Genomic DNA, 13,043 nt, shown 5'->3' on the forward strand with positions numbered 1-13,043 from the left:
TAAATTGTGGATAAATAAAATTGTTTCAAGCATGTGATGGTCCTTTATACTCACCTGAGGCAAGTAACAGGTGTGGGCAATATAAAAATCACACCTGAAATCAGATAAAAAGGATAGAAGTTCACTTAGTCTTTGCATTATGTGTCTGTGTGTGCCACACTAAGCATGGACAACAGAAAGAGGAGAAGAGAACTGTCTGAGAACCTAAGAACCAAAATTGTGGAAAAATATCAACAATCTCAAGGTTACAAGTCCATCTCCAGAGATCTAGATTTGTCTTTGTCCACAGTGCACAACATTATCAAGAAGTTTGCAACCCATGGCACTGTAGCTAATCTCCCTGGGTGTGGGGGGGGAAGAAAAGAATTGATTAAAAGGTGTCAACGCAGGATAGACCGGATGGTGGATAAGCAGCCCCAAACAAGTTCCAAAGATATTCAAGCTGTCCTGCAGGCTCAGGGGGCATCAGTGTCAGCGCAAACTATCCGTCCACATTTAAATTAAATGAAACACTATGGCAGGAGAACCAGGAGGACCCCACTATGGAGGAGACCCAGGAGGACCCCACTATGGAGGAGACCCAGGAGGACCCCACTATGGAGGAGACCCAGGAGGACCCCACTATGGAGGAGACCCAGGAGGACCCCACTATGGAGGAGACCCAGGAGGACCCCACTATGGAGGAGACCCAGGAGGACCCCACTATGGAGGAGACCCAGGAGGACCCCACTGCTGACACAGAGACATAAAAAAGCAAGACCACATTTTACCAAAATGAACTTGAGTAACCAAAATCCTTCTGGGAAAACGTCTTGTGGACAGATGAGACCAAGATAGAGCTTTTTGGTTAATCACATCATTCTACTGTTTACCGAAACCGAATGAGGCCTACAAAGAAAAGAACACAGGACCTACAGTGACATATGGTGGAGGTCAGTGATGTTTTGGGTTGTTTTGCTGCCTCTGGCACTGGGGGCCTTGAATGTGTACCAGACATCATGAAATCTGAGGATTACCAATGGATTTTGGGTCGCACTGTACAGCCCAGTGTCAGAAAGCTGGGTTTGTGTCCGAGATCTTGGGTCTTCCAGCAGGACAATGACCCCAAACATACATCAAAAAGCCCCCAGAAATGGACAGCAACAAAGTGCTGGAGAGTTCTGAAGTGGCAGCAATGAGTCCAGAACTAAATCCCATTGATCACCTGTGGAGAGATCTTATAATTACTGTTGGGAAAAGGCGCCTTCCAATAAGAGACCTGGAGCAGTTTGTAAAGGAAGAGTGATCCAACATTCCGGCTGAGAGGTGTAAGAAGCTTATTGATGCTTATAGGAAGAGTGGTCCAACATTCCGGCTGAGAGGTGTATGAAGCTTTTTTATTTTAGTTATATACACACAAAGGGAATAAACATGTGTATAGTAAAACATGTGTTACTGCAATCCTTTTCTGTGAGAAAAAAAAAATCATAACTACATGCAGAATTTATACGTTAGCAATTGTCATATTCTGACCCCTATAACGTTTTTATTTTTCCGCGTACGGGGCGGTATGAGGGCTCATTTTTTGCACCATGATCTGAAGTTTTTATCGGTACCATTTTTGTTTTGATTGGACTTTTTGATCGGATTTTATTCATTTTTTGTGCTATAAAAAGTGACCAAAAATACGCTATTTCCTATTTTTTTTTTATGTGTATGCCATTGACCATGCGGTTTAATTAATGATTTATTTTTATAGATAAACCATTTCCGCACGCAGCGATACCACATGGAAAAAGGGGGGTGATTCTTACTTTTATTAGGGAAGGGGTTAATTCATCATTAGTAAAAATGTTTTCTCTATATTATAACCCCCTCTAGTGGCTATAACATGCATTACATTAATTCCTAATACTGATCATCAGCATAGAACTACATGCGGATGATCAGTGTTATCGGGGCTTGACTTCTCTTGCCTAGATCTCAGGTATGGAAAAGTCAATCACCAATCGGACGCACCGGAGGCAGGTAAGGGACCTTCCACTCGCGTCCTAGCTGATCGGGACATCGCGATTTGACTGACCTGCCGGGATTTTTACAACTTTAGACGCGGCGATCAACTTTGATTGTCGTGTCTAAAGGGTTAATAGCACGTGGCACAACGATCAGTGCCGCACGCTATTAGCCCAGGGTCCCGGCTTTCATTGGATGCCGGGACCGACCTACTATGTCATAGACTGGGACGGCACAGGGCATACAAGTACGCCCTGCGTCCTTAAGAGGTTAAGGGTACGGTCCCACATACCGCTTACCCAAACTCACTGCAAACACCGAGCTGCCGCCAGAAAGCCCTATGTGTATGGTGATCGGGGATAATGCAGCAGATTTAGCGCAGCGTGAAATAGGCTGTGTAAGCGGTATGTGGGACTGTAACCTTAAGATGTATTTGATATGTTAAATGGTTCATACTTTAAATAAATGTTCTTCCCATTATAGTCTATGGACATTCCATTGTGTCATTCACCTAGTATTCCATAGAAAACATCTATAATCCCACTGAACTCGCACAGTATGCCTGCTAAAGATCTATTGGATAATTCGCTCCGTGCCGTATGACTGGAGATGTGGGGCGGAGGCTTGTAACATCATGACCACGCCCCCTCAATTAAAGTCAATGGAAGTGTCGTGACAGCCATCAGGAGTTTGGCTGTGACATCATGACGGGACGTGGCCGTGACGTCACAAGCCTCCTGCGCTGCAGCCGACATTCTAAACGAACATCGGTGCAGCAGGGAGATCCCATCAGCGGGACCCCCACAATCAGACATCTTATCCCTTCTCCTTTGGATAGGGAATAAGATGTCTAGGGGTGGAGTACCCCTTTAAAGTACAAGGAATACCTGCTATGTATGTTTTGGAGTTTTTTTTGTAATAATATACGGCTTTATTGGGACAGGGACCATACGTTTTTATTAAGGACCTGAAGCTGCTTTCGTCTAATCGCTGTTATACTACACCACCATACATCTGTACTACAGCGCAGTATAACTGTCAGTGTTACCGAGGTCGGGCCTCATAGGCAACAGCGCCTGGTAGACCTGGAGGCCATGACTGGGGGAGCAAGACAGTTTAACCCTATAGATGCCACAATCAGTACTGACTGCGGCATACATAGGGTTACACTGCCAAGACAGTCAGGAAAGTAATCTCGCCCGGGACATAAAAGTACATCACGGGGTGGTGAGGGGGTTGTGTCATCTATCCCCTGTATCTCAATAACAGGGACCCCAGTGTCCCCAGGTAGGGAGGAGGTACATTCACTATGGGAGCTGCAGAAACAGCCGAGCACAGACTGAGGTGTCCAGTGATCGGACACCACATGATCAGCTAGGATTGGGATAACACAACCTTTCTAAAAGGGTCTCAGCAGGTGAAGCCCGGACCGTCCTGGAATTCTTCATCACTGGAATAAGTCCCTTCTCTGTGAGGTGTTTGGGTCTCCAGTAGCAGCTCCCCATGGATTATGCCTGTTGGGTCTTCTAAAAAAACGATTGGGAACAAGTTTGGAGATGCAGTATATGATATATGTATAAATGTCAGATATCCTATGTACATGGATAATATATAGATGTTTTCTGCATCATTTATTGTTCTGAATTGGCTTCTCTCCTGTGTGAGTTCTTTTATGCCTATAAAGACTTGTATAATGAGTAAAGCATTTCTCACATTCTGAACATGAATATGGCGTCTCCCCTGTGTGAGTTCTTTTATGCTTAGTAAGACTTGAATTGCGAGTAAAACATTTCCCACATTCTGAACATGAACATGGCTTCTCTCCTGTGTGAGTTTTCTGATGTTTAAGAAGACTTGATTTATCAGTAAAACATTTCCCACATTCTGAACATGAAAATGGTTTCTCCCCTGTGTGAGTTATTTTATGTCGAGTAACATCTGATTTGCAAGTAAAACGTTTCCCACATATTGAGCATGAAAATGGCTTCTCCCCTGTGTGAGTCCTTTTATGTTGAACAAGATTTGATTTATCAGTAAAACATTTCCCACATTCTGAACATGAAAATGGTTTCTCCCCTGTGTGAGTTCTTTGATGTCGAGTAACATCTGATTTGCAAGTAAAACGTTTCCCACATTCTGAGCATGAAAATGGCTTCTCTCCTGTGTGAGTTCTTTGATGTTTAACAAGATTTGATTTTTCAGTAAAACATTTCCCACATTGTGAACATGAAAATGGCTTCTCTCCTGTGTGAGTTCTTTGATGTTGAACAAGACTTGATTTTTCAGTAAAACATTTTCCACATTGTGAACATGAAAAAGGCTTCTCCCCTGTGTGAGTTCTCTGATGTTTAACAAGATTTGATTTTTCAGTAAAACATTTTCCACACTGTAAACATGAAAATGGCTTCTCCCCTGTGTGAGTTCTTTTATGTTTAATAACAACTGATTTCTTAATAGAACATTTCCCACATTCTGAGCATGAATATGGTTTCTTTCCTGTATGAGCTCGTTGATGTCCAACACCCCTTCTGTGACCTTTCTGTGATGAGTGAGAAGACAGGACCTGTATATAAGGATGAGATGACAGATCTTGGCTGTGAAGGGCTGAGGGTGTATCTGGGATAATGGAATGTTCTTCATATGTATCTTGTGTGATATCATCATCTGCTTTATAATCTGAAGATATAAGATTCTCCTCTGATCTCCTGCTACAAGAATCTGCAGAGAATAACACAGATTATATAATTGAGTATTAACCTTATTTACATTTTTCCATCTAGAGTCACATCAGAGTTTGTTTTTTGTGGGACCAATTTTACTGTGAAATAGAAAACAAATTGTGGGATAAAATTCAATTGAAATAAAATGCAATTCTGAAAATTTGGGATTTTTTCATCACCTACCATACAACGTGATGTCACAACTGACGTTATACTTATCCATCAGGTCAGTATCATCATCCAACTTGTATAGTTTTCCTTATATTTTAATAAAAAAAACAATGCTTTAACCCCTTAAGGACTTTTTAAAGGTTTTTTCACTTTTGTTTCTTCCACCTCACCTTCTAAAAATCGGAACGCTTTCAGTTTTCTACCTACAGACCCATATGAGGTTGTTGCTGTTTTTTGCGCTACCAATTTTACTTTGTAATGACGTCAATCAATTCCACCACAAAATCTACGGCGAAACCAAAAATAAAAAATAATTTGTGAGGCAAAAATTACATTAAAAAACACTATTTTGTATCTTTCGGGGGCTTCTGTTTCTACGCAGTACATATTTCGGTAACAGTGACACCTTATCTTTATTCTGTAGATCCATACGGTATAAGGACACCCAACTTATATAGGTTTGATTTTGTTACTTCTTTAAAAAAATAAATTGAACTTTTTGTACAAAAATTAGCATGTTTAAAATTGTCCTCTTCTGACCCCTATAACTTTATTATTTTTCCGTATACAGGGATGTGTGAGGGTCATTTTTTGCGCTGAGATCTGAAGTTTATATCTGTACCATTTTTCTATGGGACTTTTTTATCACTTTTTATACATTTTTTTAGGGTATATAAAGTGACCAAATCTACGCAGTTCTGGACTTTGGTATTTTGACCGTGCAGTTTAAAAAACCTTAATTTTTTATAGTTTTTTTATATGGGAAAAGGGGGTGATTCAAACTTTTATTAGGGAAGGGGTTAAACTGCTAAGACTTGTTCTTATTTTCAAGCTTCATATCCTGTACATTCACTTTGCTGACATGGCTTTAGCTGAACTGTCCTTCCCATAGGGTCTATGACTGATCGTCCGGCATCGAGGTCTCTTCCTCCCAGTCTCTACTGAGCAGCAATGTTTCCATCCAGGGGTGTAATGATCATGGCTGAAACCTTTGTTTGCAATTACAGAGATCAAACGTTTCCTGTAGTTCTTGACCAGGTTTGCACACACTGCCGCAGGGGTTCTGGCCCACTCCTCCATACAGATCTTCTCCAGATCCTTCAGGTTTCGGGGATGTCACTGGGCAATAAGGATTTTCAGCTCCCTCCAAAGATTTTTTACTGGGTTCTGGTCTGAAGACTGCGCCACTCCAGGACCTTGAGATGCTTCTTACGGAGCCACTCCTTAGTGCCCTGGCTGTGTGTTTCGGGTCGTTGTCATGCTGGAAGCCCCAGCCACGACCCATCTTCAATGCTCTTACTGAGGGAAGGAGGTTGTTGGCCAAGATCTCTCGATACATGGCCCCATTCATCTTCCCCTCAATACGGTGCAGTCGTCCTGTCCCCTTTTCGGAAAAGCAGCCCCAAGGAATGATGGGGGATATTTATCCAAACCTGTCCAGAGGAAAAAACCTCCAATCAGATTGCTTCTTTCATTTTTAAAAAGGCCTACGAAAAATGAAAGAAGCGATCTGATTGGTTGCTATGGGCAACTCAACAACTTTTCCTCTGGACAGGTTTTGATAAAATTCCCCTGATGTTTCCACCTCCATGCTTCATGGTTGGGATGGTGTTCTTGGGGTTGTACAGGGGGGGCTCCTCTGGGGGTCCGGGGTATATGTCTCAGCTCCTCGGGGGAGCACCGCTTCAACTGTCTCCGCTTCTTTGTCTCTCTGCCCAATGATTTCCCCCCCACTTGTATCCCGCAGACAGTGTTCTGGAGCAGCTAGTAATGTCTGCCAGGTACAGGTCACATGATCAGATCATAAAGCAGCCAACACCAGGTGACTTCTGCCGGAGGACACAGCCGCTCTGGGGGGATGATGGGGAGAGGTATTTATTCTTCCACTGGAACCAAGTGGTCATATACACAGTGTGGGGTGAAGAGAAGATGCAGAACAGTCTGTGGGGCACAGTAATAGTGTGGGGGCATAAAAGGTGAAGAATCTATAGTAAGAGCGCACAGAAGGGCCTGTGGTCTAAGATTTGCCTTGGAGCCCCCCCCCCCAAAAAAACTCTAGTTACACCACTAGAGTTACACCCAAGAATAACTGCAGCCAGTGACCAAGAAGAATCTGTGACTGTTCTCTGCATTTAGTGGTTACTACTCACCTGGGTGGTTACCTGAAGGAATGTCCTCCTTATACTGCTCATCACCACTTGCATCTGTCTCTTCCCTTAAGTCTGTAGTATTACTATAGATCAGATCTTTCCCTGTAGTAATGTCCTCCTTATACTGCTCATCACCGCTCACATCTGTCTCTGGAGCATTAATATTGTTCGGATCTTCACCCTGATTCATAAGATGTGGAAGAAATATAGTAAAAGTCATCAGACAGTAGGAGAAGTCACGTGGGATGTTATAGATGAGCAGGAGATGAGGAGTCATGGAGGGTGAGGGAACTGACCACAAGAGCTTCACAGCCCTTCTACAGATCATAGGGAATATCTCCATCTACCTGATCATCCTGTGGAAGAAGAGGACGGGGACACCTCTCTGGTGCTGTTCTCTTACTGGATCTGACTGTAGGGAACACATACAGAGACTGAATTCATTCTTTACATACAAATAATGAGAGGACGTGTGTATATAGTCATGTCTATTACCTGCTGATGTGAGGGGCTGCTGATCCTCCATCATGACCTGATCCTTGTACTGATCCTTGTGTCCTTCTACATACTCCCACTCCTCCATGGAGAAATAGACCGCCACGTCCTGACACCTTATAGGAACCTGACACATAATGATACAGTCATCACCCCAACCCCTCCAGTGGTGTTACTGTATAATGTCCCAGCATTCCCAGCAGTGTCACCTCTCCAGTCATCACCAGACCCCTCCATTACTGTATAATGTCCCAGCATTCCCAGCAGTGTCACCTCTCCAGTCATCACCAGACCCCTCCATTACTGTATAATGTCCCAGCAGTGTCACCTCTCCAGTCATCACCAGACCCCTCCATTACTGTATAATGTCCCAGCAGTGTCACCTCTCCAGTCATCACCAGACCCCTCCATTACTGTATAATGTCCCAGCAGTGTCACCTCTCCAGTCATCACCAGACCCCTCCATTACTGTATAATGTCCCAGCAGTGTCACCTCTCCAGTCATCACCAGACCCCTCCATTACTGTATAATGTCCCAGCAGTGTCACCTCTCCAGTCATCACTAGACCCCTCCATTACTGTATAATGTCCCAGCAGTGTCACCTCTCCAGTCATCACCAGACCCCTCCATTACTGTATAATGTCCCAGCAGTGTCACCTCTCAGTCATCACCAGACCCCTCCATTACTGTATAATGTCCCAGCATTCCCAGCAGTGTCACCTCTCCAGTCATCACCAGACCCCTCCATTACTGTATAATGTCCCAGCAGGGTCACCTCTCCAGTCATCACCAGATCTCTCCATTACTGTATAATGTCCCAGCATTCCCAGCAGTGTCACCTCTCCAGTCATCACCAGACCCCTCCATTACTGTATAATGTCCCAGCAGTGTCACCTCTCCAGTCATCACCAGACCCCTCCATTACTGTATAATGTCCCAGCATTCACAGCAGTGTCACCTCTCCAGTCATCACCAGACCCCTCCATTACTGTATAATGTCCCAGCAGTGTCACCTCTCCAGTCATCACCAGACCCCTCCATTACTGTATAATGTCCCAGCAGTGTCACCTCTCCAGTCATCATCAGACCCCTCCATTACTGTATAATGTCCCAGCAGTGTCACCTCTCCAGTCATCACCAGACCCCTCCATTACTATATAATGTCCCAGCAGTGTCACCTCTCCAGTCATCACCAGACCCCTCCATTACTGTATAATGTCCCAGCAGTGTCACCTCTCCAGTCATCACCAGACCCCTCCATTACTGTATAATGTCCCAGCATTCCCAGCAGTGTCACCTCTCCAGTCATCACCAGACCCCTCCATTACTGGATAATGTCCCAGCAGTGTCACCTCTCCAGTCATCACCAGACCCCTCCATTACTGTATAATGTCCCAGCAGTGTCATCTCTCCAGTCATCACCAGACCCCTCCATTACTGTATAATGTCCCAGCAGTGTCATCTCTCCAGTCATCACCAGACCCCTCCATTACTGTATAATGTCCCAGCAGCGTCACCTCTCCAGTCATCACCAGACCCCTCCATTACTGTATAATGTCCCAGCAGTGTCACCTCTCCAGTCATCACCAGACCCCTCCATTACTGTATAATGTCCCAGCAGTGACACCTCTCCAGTCATCACCAGACCCCTCCATTACTGTATAATGTCCCAGCAGTGTCACCTCTCCAGTCATCACCACACCTCTCCATTACTGTATAATTTCCCAGCAGTGTCACCTCTCCAGTCATCACCAGACCCCTCCATTACTGTATAATGTCCCAGCAGTGTCACCTCTCCAGTCATCACCAGACCCCTCCATTACTGTATAATGTCCCAGCAGTGTCACCTCTCCAGTCATCACCAGACACCTCCATTACTGTATAATGTCCCAGCATTCCCAGCAGTGTCACCTCTCCAGTCATCACCAGACCCCTCCATTACTGTATAATGTCCCAGCAGTGTCACCTCTCCAGTCATCACCAGACTCCTCCATTACTGTATAATGTCCCAGCAGTGTCACCTCTCCAGTCATCACCAGACCCCTCCATTACTGTATAATGTCCCAGCAGTGTCACCTCTCCAGTCATCACCAGACCCCTCCATTACTGTATAATGTCCCAGCAGTGTCACCTCTCCAGTCATCACCAGACCCCTCCATTACTGTATAATGTCCCAGCAGTGTCACCTCTCCAGTCATCACCAGACCCCTCCATTACTGTATAATGTCCCAGCAGTGTCACCTCTCCAGTCATCACCAGACCCCTCCATTACTGTATAATCTCCCAGCAGTGTCACCTCTCCAGTCATCACCAGACCCCTCCATTACTGTATAATGTCCCAGCAGTGTCACCTCTCCAGTCATCACCAGACCCCTCCATTACTGTATAATCTCCCAGCAGTGTCACCTCTCCAGTCATCACCAGACCCCTCCATTACTGTATAATATCCCAGCAGTGTCATCTCTCCAGTCATCACCAGACCCCTCCATTACTGTATAATGTCCCAGCATTCCCAGCAGTGTCACCTCTCCAGTCATCACCAGACCCCTCCATTACTGTATAATGTCCCAGCATTCCCAGCAGTGTCACCTCTCCAGTCATCACCAGACCCCTCCATTACTGTATAATGTCCCAGCATTCCCAGCAGTGTCACCTCTCCAGTCATCACCAGACCCCTCCATTACTGTATAATGTCCCAGCAGTGTCACCTCTCCAGTCATCACCAGACCCCTCCATTACTGTATAATATCCCAGCAGTGTCACCTCTCCAGTCATCACCAGACCCCTCCATTACTGTATAATGTCCAGCAGGGTCACCTCTCCAGTCAGCAGCTCCATCATCTTGTTGATGAATTCTCGGATCTTCTGTTCCTCCATTTCCTCATGTATCAGAGAGTGAGGTGGGGGCCCCGGGATTGGGCTCAGGGTTCTTCCCCATCCTTCACACACAGGGGCCCGACAGCGCCCACTAGAGGACTTCTTCACTACTGTGTAATCCTTTGTATGGAGAGACACATTAATATCACTACATACATTCCAGAATCCCTCACCTCTCCAGTCATATCCATCTGTTATTACATAGATAAGAATGAGGTAATGTGACATCACTCCCAGAATCCCTCACCTCTACAGTCATATCCATCTGTTATTACATAGATAAGAATGAGGTCATGTGACATCACTCCCAGAATCCCTCACCTCTCCAGTCATAGCCATCTGTTATTACATAGATAAGAATGAGGTCATGTGACATCACTCCCAGAATCCCTCACCTCTCCAGTCATATTCATCTGTTATTATATAGATAAGAATGAGGTCATGTGACATCACTCCCAGAATCCCTCACCTCTCCAGTAAGCAGGAAGAGTATCTGTAGGGTGAGGTTTATGATCCTGTCGGCCATCTTGTTCCTGTCTCTCTCCATGGTTGATGGGTCATCCAGGAGAATTCTCTTATATAGAATATATCAGCAGAGGATCCTGGATTGGAGAAACCTGAAGGGAAGAAGAGGAGACGATGATAAACCGCACCAGATTCTATGGAGAAATAAAATCCATTTCCTGGAGATAATCTGGGGAAACATCTGAGGAGACATTATAGGAGTTTTCAGATTTCTCTATAAAACAAAATCCATTGTCCGAGGGCTGTAAAATAAGAGACTAGAGCGCACTCCCCTCTCCCGTCCAGTGGTGGCGCTCTGGTCCTCCAGGTCTTCTGAGGTCGCTCTCCCTGCTCTGCTGAAGACGTTGTGAATCCATTTCTCCTAATCTCTGAGGCTGCGGTGTATTCAGAACGTCTTCATCAGAGCAGGGAGAAGAATAGAGGGATTCAATATGACATTGTCCAATGAAGAATACTGAAATGTGTCCACTAGGGGGCACAATATACATCACAATTACACCAGGATTTTATGTGAATTGCGATATGTCCCCCCGGAAGTACAACCAAAAAATAGAAAAGAAAAAGCAGAAAGTGATAGCACACCAAAAATATATATATCAAAGAAATTCTTTATTGTACAAAAAATAGCCATATAATGTTAAAAACATTTAAAAAGGAAGTCCACAACATCTCGGACCGACCTAAAGCCATAGGGAGGGATCCCAGACTTACTCTGGCACTCCCCCCACAAACAAAGACACCCGTCTAATATCTATATGTCTAAAGAATAAGATGCAATAATCCCCCTGTGACTTCTGGCCCCAACACAGTATATTCTAGGGTACACAAATGGCAGCCTTTATGAGTAAACAATGTATACAGTCTTGCTGCAAAGAGTGCAGTTTCTACATCAACCAAGCTTAACAAATCCATACACTGCTGCTGCAACAATAAATAAATCAAATAACCAAGTCACATGATATGATCAAGGGAGCAAATACATATACATCACACTGTCATGTAGAGAGCGGTGTCTCACAAAATCCCTAAGTTCCCACGCGTTTCATCACTCTTGGTGACTTCCTCAGGGGCACATGGCTGTCATATCACAAACATGTCTTTATATAACACAAGTATTTAGTACCTCAGTGCCGACAGGTGTGAACGCCATCCATCCATTCATGCACACGCACTCCATGCAACTAGTTCCGGTGTCACAGACTATGACTAGTTCCGGTATCCTGCCTCACTCCCATAACAGGCGCAAGCGCATACTGTCGGCCTAATATGTTACTTACAGCCCATTTCCCCGCGCATGCGCAGGTTCCATAATTTTTCCTCTGTATCGCGCAATTGAATTCGCGCATGCGTGGTGAATCACTTCATAGATCCAAAGCCATAGCGCACGCGCAGTAAGTGTCAGAGCCAAAATAAGTGGCCCCAGCAATCAATATTATAAGACGTAAGCATTTTAAATAATGTAGTGAACAATAATCCTGATATCATATGGTACATAGATCACTCACATAAATAAAGTGCGTCTCAATATTCCTAAAATATCTCCCTATGGCCAGCTGCGCATGCGCCAAAGCCAACCAAATGTCCCCCCGGAAGAACCTGCTATTACCTGCAGCAGAGGCCGAGCATCATATACCGTTACACACGCAGGGTCTGGGCCACCACCGGAGTCAGTGTTTCCCAAGCAGGGTGCCTCCAGCTGTTACAGCATTTGGCTGTCAGGGCATGCTGGGAGTTGTAGTTTTACAACAGCTGGAGGCACGCTGGTTTGGAAACACTGTCTATAGTAATAATAGGGGCGCGGGAGAAACTTAAAAAACCTGATGCTTACATAGTCCTGTATGGAAGAAGTGGCTGATACCCGGAGAAAAGAGACTGACCAGGTGACAGGATGGGCGGGTAAGTGACCTGATACCTTCACCATCCAGACATCCCCTGGGGGCAGTATAGGCAGGAAATCAGGCAAACAACTGCTGGTCGGCACGGCGCTCCCTAGAGAAACAACCGCACAGCGCCATGTCTAAGCCACGCCCACCTACATTATTTTATTACAAAAATGGGATATAAACTTATTAGGGGAGGGGCTTCTATTACAAACCCTGAATAACGCTCTGC

At 44.9% G+C, this 13,043-nt stretch overlaps 1 protein-coding gene across 1 annotated transcript; it reads right to left on the reverse strand.

Annotated features, from left to right (window-relative positions):
• Positions 1 to 3,282: 3,282 nt before the first annotated feature.
• Positions 3,283 to 10,360, reverse strand: LOC130297921 (zinc finger protein OZF-like). The gene is made up of 5 exons (XM_056550770.1): positions 10,347 to 10,360; positions 7,529 to 7,655; positions 7,381 to 7,445; positions 7,079 to 7,214; positions 3,283 to 4,707 (listed from the first exon to the last, which is right to left on the reverse strand). The coding sequence occupies exons 2-5, from the start codon at positions 7,614 to 7,616 to the stop codon at positions 3,620 to 3,622; spliced, it is 1,377 nt and encodes a 458-aa protein (XP_056406745.1). The 5' UTR covers positions 7,617 to 7,655; positions 10,347 to 10,360; the 3' UTR covers positions 3,283 to 3,619.
• Positions 10,361 to 13,043: the final 2,683 nt, after the last annotated feature.

This window comes from Hyla sarda, assembly GCF_029499605.1.
Source record: "Hyla sarda isolate aHylSar1 chromosome 1 unlocalized genomic scaffold, aHylSar1.hap1 SUPER_1_unloc_1, whole genome shotgun sequence".
NCBI lineage: Eukaryota > Metazoa > Chordata > Amphibia > Anura > Hylidae > Hyla > Hyla sarda.

Bases quoted from the DNA above. Each gene is read 5' to 3' on its own strand.
- LOC130297921 (XM_056550770.1), bottom strand. From the start codon at position 7,616: ATGGAGGAGTGGGAGTATGTAGAAGGACACAAGGATCAGTACAAGGAT. The intron at 7,446-7,528 runs GTAATAGACATG...TGTTCCCTACAG, and splicing joins GCAGCCCCTCACATCAGCAG to TCAGATCCAGTAAGAGAACA. The intron at 7,215-7,380 runs GTAGATGGAGAT...CTTATGAATCAG, and splicing joins TTCTTCCACAGGATGATCAG to GGTGAAGATCCGAACAATAT.